The following is an 8,975-nucleotide window of genomic DNA, read 5'->3' on the forward strand; positions in this document are numbered from 1 at the left end:
ACATTTATGTTATTGATATTGTCTGTTTGTAGGTAGATATCCTTCATGATTTGTATGATTATATAAACATTGTAACATTATAATGGCTGTACATTTTGCTTTACATTAAAATGTTGTAAGAGATTTACCATTTTTACACTTCTGTTCATAGATTTTTTTTTTCAAATCAATAATTCATATGAACTGTCATCATGATTACAGTCTTGTTAATTTTCTCCATAAAGAAACTGATATTTAGAAATGAGCTCTGAGTTTGCATCATATATATCATTATTAACATGTGCACAGCACAGTCCCAGCAGCCTCAGGGCCTGAACACTTCTGTTTATGTAGCAACACGTCACGTGATCGACTACGAGCTAGCGCGGTCACGTGACCCCCTCCAGCCAATAGGAGCGCAGGAGTGTGGCACCATCAGCGGTCAGAGGAAGAGCCTCAAACTCGTCATGTTTCGCTTTATTGCTTGTTTTGTTTCTTTCTGCCGAATCGATGTTTCCGGTTCCTGAAGCCTGATGTGTTCAGGAGCAGCTGCAGGTGAGTCTGAGTCTCTGTTCGGATCTGTTTATCTGCTTCACAGTCACTTTATTGATCGTTTATGGGTCATGTTGGTGTTCATCAATATCAGTGACGTCGTCGTTTGGTTTGTTAATCGTGTCGCAGTGTGCAGTTCAGTTCATGAGTTCAGAGGGTGAATGTTATGAAACGGCTCATATTTCATCCCAAAATAAATGTGTTGTTATATACATATGTGTTTGTGTGTGTGTGTTTGTGTATATATGTGTGTGTGTGTATATATATGTATGTATGTATGTATGTATGTGTGTGTGTGAGAGAGAGAGAAATAGAAATAATAGAAAAATTAGAATATATTAATATTAGTATATCATGGACTTATAATATTTATACATGATAGTATTTGTTTGTATATTACTTTTAAACACTATGCTGTATTCCACATTACAGTAATTATATATAGATTTGAAATATTTCCAAACTGCGAAACAAATAAATTCTATATAGATTTGGAAAATATATATATGTATGTATGCACCAATAGTATTTTTTTACTGATACTGATTTTAACAAATAATTATTGGCCAATACCAATATTTGTCACTTGCTCTTTTATTTAAACATTATAGTTTTGATCATGTTTTTAAATGAGCAAAGTTCAATAACACATGCATTAGGGTTTACTAACTAACATTCAACAAGCCGACATAAATACAACAGAACAAAGATGCATGTGAAATAAACAGTGCTTTTCATGAACGTCTAACAGTAGTTTCCATGTACAATTAAAATTAAAATAATTAAATTAATGAAAATGTAAAATGTATTCTTTATTGTACAAATTAAATATACGTTAATCCTTATTAAAGTTGCAAAAGTTAAGTCAAGAGTAATAAGCGATTTTTCTTTTTCCTTTGTTGTTTGATTAACACTAAAACCGACCGCAGCAGGAATATTAGGCTGCTGTCACTTTAAGAGCCGCACAGATCCAATATACTCTGTGTGTGTGTGTGTGTGTGTATATATATATATAATAATAAAAATATATAAATATATTATTTTATTTATGGAACAATTATGCACTACTTGCAGTATATACACACACACACACCTATGTGACAAATATGGTCATTATTCAGACATACTTGAGTACAGAATGCCCTGATTGACCAATCAGAATCAAGTATTCCAGTGCTGTATAATGAGTATTTATAATATCGGCCGTATCAAAACAGTGATTGGCTCTCAGTATCGATCACATTCATTCAGCTGGACAAGTTCAGTTCAGTGAGTGTTTTCTGCCCTCGTCTCTCGGCAGTCTTGTGTAATTTTAATGAAGTCATTCCCTGTGTGTGTGTGTGTGTGTGTGTGTGTGTGTGTGTGTGTGTACACGCCTCCATTCCAGCTGGTTAAACTTTGGCTGTGTTGCATGTTGCCTGAATTATAATGGACACTGTTGCATGTGATGCAGGACAGAGAAGAGCACATGACCGAGGGCCAGCGGCTGAGAGAAACCCACCGTGAGTCTGTCCCTGCTCTCATGATGAAGTTTCATTCTGTCCAACATTACTGTCCACATCAGAGAGTGAAGTTACCTCGACATCTGTCTAGTGTAGTAAAGATTGACCAAGTGCTGATTATTTTTATGTTTAGGCATCCATTAACTTTTTAATGGTTTTATGGTTTTGCATTTTAAGAAATAAAAACAACATAATCATTGCATTGCAGCAATATGCATGATGAATAATAATCATAACGATGTGAAGCATCTCAGCATGAATTACTGTAAACACTAATATTCTACTGCATAGATCTTAATTTTACTAGTCCAGTACTTTGGGATCATATTTCTAATTGATCAACTCTCTGTTGTAGATTTTGAATGATGAATTATTTGAGGCAGTGAAGGTAAGTGAACCTTGTTGTCACTAATGTTACCGTAACTCACATTCATAACGCTAAAGCTCCAAGATGACAAGATGTTCCCATCAAAGCTGCATTTATGATCAAAAATACAGTAAAAATTGTGAAATATTATTCAAAAATTTTTGCCAACATTTTTAATTTTCACTTAAACTTGAAGTACCTAAAAGTAAATAAACTAAAAAACAATAAAATTACTAAAACTTTAACTAAAATTATTTGATCATAAATACAGTAAAAATTGTGAAATATTATTCAAAAATGTTTGCCAACATTTTTAATTTTCACTTAAACTTGAAGTACCTAAAAGTAAATAAACTAAAAACTAAAAAACAATAAAATTACTAAAACTTTAACTAAAATTATTTGATCATAAATACAGTAAAAATTGTGAAATATTATTCAAAAATGTTTGCCAACATTTTTAATTTTCACTTAAACTTGAAGTACCTAAAAGTAAATAAACTAAAAACTAAAAAACAATAAAATTACTAAAACTTTAACTAAAATTATTTGATCATAAATACAGTAAAAATTGTGAAATATTATTCAAAAATGTTTGCCAACATTTTTAATTTTCACTTAAACTTGAAGTACCTAAAAGTAAATAAACTAAAAACTAAAAAACAATAAAATTACTAAAACTTTAACTAAAATTATTTGATCATAAATACAGTAAAAATTGTGAAATATTATTCAAAAATGTTTGCCAACATTTTTAATTTTCACTTAAACTTGAAGTACCTAAAAGTAAATAAACTAAAAACTAAAAAACAATAAAATTACTAAAACTTTAACTAAAATTATTTGATCATAAATACAGTAAAAATTTTGAAATATTATTATAATGTAAATCAGCTGTTTTCTATGTGAATATATAGTAAAGTGTAATTCATTCCTGTGATCAAAGCTGAATTTTCAGCATCATTACTCCAGTCTTCAGTGTCACATGATCCTTCAGAAATCATTCTGATATGATTTGATGCTCAAGAAACATTTGATTATCAATTCATAGTTTAGATTCTTTGATGAATAGAAAGTTCAAAAGTTCAGCATTTATTAGAAATCGAATCTTTTGTAACATTATAAATGTCTTTACTGTCACTTTTGATTAATTTAATGCATCCTTAATGGATAAAAGTGTTTTTTTTTTTTTTTTTTTAATTCATCATATCAGAATGATTTCTGAAGGATCATGTGACACTGAAGACTGGAATAATGATGCTGAAAATTCAGCTTCGATCACTGGATATAAATTACACTTTACTATATATTCATATAGAAAACAGCTGATTTACTGGAATAATATTTCACAATTTTTACTGTATTTTTGTTCAAATAAATGCAGCTTTAATGAGCAGAAGAGACACTTTCAAAAAACCTTAATCATTCGAAATGCATAAATTGTATCATATTTTCAGTAAATGAAAGGCTCTTTCAGTTCACAGGACGAGGACAACAAACATGTCATCCAAATCATCTCTTCTCAAAGTCATTCTTCTGGGCGACGGCGGCGTGGGCAAGAGCTCGCTCATGAACCGCTACGTCACCAACAAGTTCGACGCGCACCTCTTTCACACCATCGGCGTGGAGTTCCTCAACAAGGACCTGGAGGTGGACAACCGCACGGTCACCCTGCAGATCTGGGACACGGCCGGCCAGGAGAGGTTCCGCAGCCTGCGAACGCCCTTCTACCGCGGCTCCGACTGCTGCCTGCTGACCTTCAGCGTGGACGACAGCCAGAGCTTCCACAACCTGGTCAACTGGAGGAAAGAGTTCATCTACTACGCCGACGTCAAGGAGCCCGACAGCTTCCCGTTCGTGGTTCTGGGCAACAAGGTGGACGTGACGGAGAGGCAGGTGACGAGCGAGGAAGCTCAGGAGTGGTGCAGGGAGAGCGGCGGATACCCGTATTTCGAGACCAGCGCCAAAGATTCGACGAACGTGGCGGTCGCGTTCGAGGAAGCCGTCAGGAGAGTTCTGGCTCTGGAGGAGCGACACGAGCATCTGATTCCCACAGACACCGTCAGCCTGCACCGGAAGCCTCGCGGCGCCTCGCCGTGCTGTTAACGGACGAGAATCATCTAATTACGTTAGCTATTTAATGAACCGGATGAGTCTGAACTTGGATAATATGCACTTACTCGTAAACACTGGCTTGGTTTCGTTGGGTGACGCTCTTGAATCTGAACTTCTGTGCATTCAGATGTTTTATATATCTCGATCTCTCCTATGGGATTTGAGTGGGTTACCGTGTAGACAGATGTCGTTTTGTGTTCAGCATGATCGTCTGATAGTGAAGAGCAAATGTCATAAATGCACTGCAGTATTGCACGGCGTTTTCTTCATCAAGGCTTTTGTTTTCCACTTTAAAAATATCTGAACGTCATTAAAACGCTTGTTTTCCAGCACAAATTCTTAAATCGAGATGCATTTACTGGAGAAGCAAAAGGACTGAAGATATTAAGTGTTGCTTTATGAAAAATGTATTTGTGCTTAAAACTTGAATATCTGCCAATGGGATCAGAAAAATAATCTAAACTCGAAGGAAAAACGAGATTATTTTGATATCTTCAGTCATTTTGCTTCTCCAGTAAATGTATCTTGATTTAAGAATCTTTAGATGTTTGTGCTGCAAAAATCCTGAGAAAGAACATCATTTTTTTTGCATTGGAAGCACAGCTTCAGTTTACCTCATTGATAAGTAGTTTTTCTTATTTAACGAAGTCTTAATATCTATCGTACGCCATTATGCTTGTCTAGTTAATTTCAGATATTTTTACTGGAAAACAAAAGTACTGATGGGAAAAATAGATGTACTTTTCATATAACTATGATTAACTTGCGCAGGAAGGGCGTTCATACACTGTGGCTGATTTCTAATATATTATTAACATTACAAAATTGTGTAGCGTGTGCCAAATATATATATATATATATATATACTAAAAATGAATAAGGTGGGAAGTTGAAGCACTTACTTTGAAAAGAAGCACTAAAATCTTAATATTGTAGATTAAATTGAAATTAAAAACAATACTTGTTGAAAGTGTTTATTTGATTTAGTAAGTGTGTTGGAAATCTTCATCATGCGATTTCTGTATTAATGTACGTTTACATTCCTGTTCCTTCTTTAAAAATGATCTTCATTCAAACAGCATTTGTTGTACAGTAGCAGGTGAAGACACCATCAACTCAAACATGAAATAAGTATATTTATGCAAAAAACAAGAGTACATGTACAAAACGAATCAGCTGAGGAGATGCTTCTTCCCGAGAAACTGCACTTTCCTGTCGAAAGCTGTGGAGCGTATCGGTGCGTTGGATTCATAGAAGGGATTCATTGCAAACTGGGTAAAAAAAGCACATATAAAATGTTTTAAAACAAATTCATATGGTGCTGAAATGTCACTACAGAAATGATATATGATTTACCTTGATGTACAGATCATAGACGTCATTAAAGAAGTTCTTGATTCCGTCCTCTTGCCGAACATCATGGAGCATAATAAATCTCATATGTATGCAAGTAACGTCAAGGAATATTCCTCATTTTAAAATGTGAGTGATTCAGTCTATTTATTTCATGCATGCATATTGTTTACCATGTCAGAAAGATTGGATGAGAAGGATATGACCAGCGGTGACGAAGGCAGAGACGAACCATTCATTGAATTTGTCCACAGTCTTCAGGTACATGTTGCTGGACTGCCACATGTTCTCATCCACCAGATCAAGAGCGGCATGAGCGATGAACTGGTTCAGATGTCTGTGATCATCCTGTCAGCATCATCTCGAGGTTTAGTAATTGACATCATCATCATCATTATGATTTTACATTTTATTTAATAGGTAAAGTTGGGTGTCATCGGCATAGAAATGGAATTGAGTACCAAATTTCCTAAAAATATTACCAAAGGGTGAAAGATAAGCAAGTAAGAGAGGCCCCAAGACGGAGCCCTGAGGAACACCAGTACTGATGATGAAGGCTTTGATCTAAACTGCTTCAGCTGCACAAATTGAGCATGACCAGTAAAATAACATCTAAAGCAAGTCAAGAGACTCTAATCTGTCTGACAGAATGGACTATATGCACGGTTACTTCCTGGTTGTGGTTAAGCCAGCTCGGGCATTTCCGGTGAACTGTTATCTGTTCATTCTGTGCATCGACTCAAAACCTTCACTGGTTGACTTTTTAATGTTGTATTCATATTTTAATCACATTTACCTCATTTGCAAATAAACCAGTTTTATTGATTGCAATAAAGACGAAGCTATTGGGACTGTTTAAAAACACTGTGTCTGTAATTAGACGCACACACTCAGCTCTTCAAATGTTATTTTTAATGTGATGACCACAGACATTATTTGTTCATCCTTCTGAGATTGTCCTCATTGTAAAACCGAACGTTTAAAATGTAGGAAATTCAACATATTAATAGAAAACACTTATTTAAAATTAAAAAAGACAATAATTAGCACTTTAACCAGCAGGTGGCGGCAAAGTAGCATTTATTTGTGCATATATCAGCAATTTCCTCTAATCGTTTTTCACTTTGTTTTTGACTAAATATTAAACATTATAAAATAACTAGGTTTAAATATACATTTTGTCAATGTGAAGTATGAAATACTCAAATCTCATGAAAAATAACTTTTCTTGTGAATGAATGACCTTTATAATCACAGCAGCTGTCAGTCAGAGCAGCACAAGATCAATGATTTCAGCACACAATTTATTCAATTAATCTAACTAAAGTGCACAATAAATATTTAATTTTTGAAGCTTTTTTCACATGAAAGTGTGAAAACTGATGGTCGAATTGAATTTAGTCGAGGAGGAACACTGAGGAACGACTTTATTTATTTTTTATGCTGTCTTACGCTTGAATAACTAAATTAATGCTATGCCTGACTATTTAAGTGACTATATTCTGATTATAAACTAAGTATTACACTACTGATGCTCAACACACCAGCACATGACTCTCACCGGAAGTTTTCCAGCTGGATTATATTAATGTGGAAGTTCTAAAGAACGCTCCGTGCATATAATCGAGCTAAATTAGTATAGATAGACAATAAGTCATTAGAAATCTTAGTTGAAGGTGCAGTATGTAATATTTTCTGTCCACTAGAAGCCTATTCAAAACAAAGGTGTAGTTTGATGATGCCAAGTTTTAGAGCAGAATCTTGTGATCTTCACCTCAACGGATGGTGCAAAAGAATAGGGATAGGACTCGGGCAGAAATCATGTTCATGGATGTGATTATTAACGTTACTGTAGTGTGAAGCAGAGCAGGAGCGAGTGTTGTGGAGCTGAACGAGGAGCTGGAGCGACTGATCAACACACGCCTCACGAGCAGCGGGACTTTTATTATGACAGTCGCCGCTGCCGCTTTTCCGGTCATGAGTATGAGGTAACTCAGCTCTGTTTATCATATTAGAGACATTTGAGAGTGTTGAAAATGATGTTATAACGTTACTCTGTGCGTTCGCTCGGCGGCTGCTGTGAGACACTGTTACACACTGCAGTAAGATAGAGCGATTTTACAATATCATATTAAATGCTGGATGATTGTGTTGATAAATGGCATGCAATTCATTTAAAAACGTATTGTATGATGGAGAAAATGCTGTTACTGTTACTAAAAATAAAGCTGCATCTGATTATGCTATGTTAGCTACTTCACAAAATAGTGTTTTTCTCTGAGGCATGGTAAAGCATGAGACTCGCAAAACATCAAGAAAATTAGATTAAAACAGACTAAATGTGTTGAGCTATATAACAATAATTAGTTTTCTGTCTATAAATATATCAAAACAGTTTATTAAAACATGTAAATATTAAAGCGTCTTTGGCGTTTCCATGGTTTCTACAAAATAAACCGGAAACCGAGGGTAACGCGGGTATGACGTCATTGACAGGCGACTCCTCACGTCCCGGAGCCTTGGATAAACTTGCAATTTTCTCACGATTTACAAATAGTTGCAAACATTTGGGATATTGTAAGTACTCAAGTGAACAAAATATATAACACTGGCCTAGTGTATTTACGGCAGAAATCTTACATATTGCACCTTTAATGCAATCTTAAAACTATAACAACAATGCAAAAAACAAAACATAAGAGTAAGTGAATAAAAAGGTATGATACGGACAGAAAGCAGATCACTGACATAATCTTCATCATCATCATCACCTTTGATTCTGTCTTTCCAGGAGGGAGGAACTCCATCTCGAAGACTGGGTTATCATGATGACCCACCATGACGAAATAAAAACTCCCCGACATTGTGAGTTCAGAGTTTAGAGCTGAAAACATGAAATCAGCAGTCAGTTATTGACATTACTGATCAATATATGCGCGAAATCACGTCTTACCGCAGGAATGATGACGTCAGTTCGGCTTTCTTTACAAATGACGCATTCTATCAACACCTCCTTTAAATTAATAACGAATCATATAAATCACATGAAGAATAACGACAGCCGATGAGGATCAGTCGCGTATTGTGGACAGAGTTCCCGTTTCCGC

The 8,975-nt window shown here is 35.1% G+C and overlaps 2 protein-coding genes across 6 annotated transcripts; one reads left to right on the forward strand and one right to left on the reverse strand.

The window, feature by feature from the left end:
* The first annotated feature begins 396 nt into the window (after positions 1 to 396).
* On the forward strand, positions 397 to 4,517 carry rab9a (RAB9A, member RAS oncogene family). 5 transcript variants are annotated; one of them, XM_067408515.1, is made up of 4 exons: positions 399 to 534; positions 1,985 to 2,033; positions 2,389 to 2,421; positions 3,878 to 4,517. In XM_067408515.1, the coding sequence occupies exon 4, from the start codon at positions 3,901 to 3,903 to the stop codon at positions 4,504 to 4,506; it is 606 nt and encodes a 201-aa protein (XP_067264616.1). In that variant the 5' UTR covers positions 399 to 534; positions 1,985 to 2,033; positions 2,389 to 2,421; positions 3,878 to 3,900; the 3' UTR covers positions 4,507 to 4,517. The 5 variants fall into 5 exon arrangements, with proteins under 5 accessions (XP_067264619.1, XP_067264621.1, XP_067264616.1 ...); XM_067408519.1 differs by having other exon boundaries at positions 3,885 to 4,517; XM_067408517.1 differs by having other exon boundaries at positions 412 to 534; positions 1,919 to 2,033.
* A 1,131-nt stretch (positions 4,518 to 5,648) lies between these two features.
* On the reverse strand, positions 5,649 to 8,972 carry trappc2 (trafficking protein particle complex subunit 2). The gene is made up of 5 exons (XM_067408521.1): positions 8,822 to 8,972; positions 8,640 to 8,752; positions 6,068 to 6,216; positions 5,872 to 5,953; positions 5,649 to 5,786 (listed from the first exon to the last, which is right to left on the reverse strand). Exons 2-5 carry the CDS (start codon positions 8,730 to 8,732, stop codon positions 5,688 to 5,690), a joined length of 423 nt encoding a protein of 140 aa, XP_067264622.1. The 5' UTR covers positions 8,733 to 8,752; positions 8,822 to 8,972; the 3' UTR covers positions 5,649 to 5,687.
* Between the last annotated feature and the right edge of the window lie 3 nt (positions 8,973 to 8,975).

Source organism: Chanodichthys erythropterus, chromosome 14 (assembly GCF_024489055.1).
Source record: "Chanodichthys erythropterus isolate Z2021 chromosome 14, ASM2448905v1, whole genome shotgun sequence".
NCBI classification, from domain to species: Eukaryota; Metazoa; Chordata; class Actinopteri; order Cypriniformes; family Xenocyprididae; genus Chanodichthys; species Chanodichthys erythropterus.

Coding starts and splice junctions, on each gene's coding strand:
- trappc2 (XM_067408521.1), bottom strand. CDS start 8,732: ATGTCGGGGAGTTTTTATTTCGTCATGGTGGGTCATCATGATAACCCA. Junction 5,954..6,067: donor TTCGTCACCGCTGGTCATAT/CCTTCTCATCCA, acceptor TTGCATACATAT/GAGATTTATTATGCTCCATG. Junction 5,787..5,871: donor TCTATGATCTGTACATCAAG/GTAAATCATATA, acceptor TTTTTTACCCAG/TTTGCAATGAATCCCTTCTA.
- rab9a (XM_067408518.1), top strand. CDS start 3,901: ATGTCATCCAAATCATCTCTTCTCAAAGTCATTCTTCTGGGCGACGGC.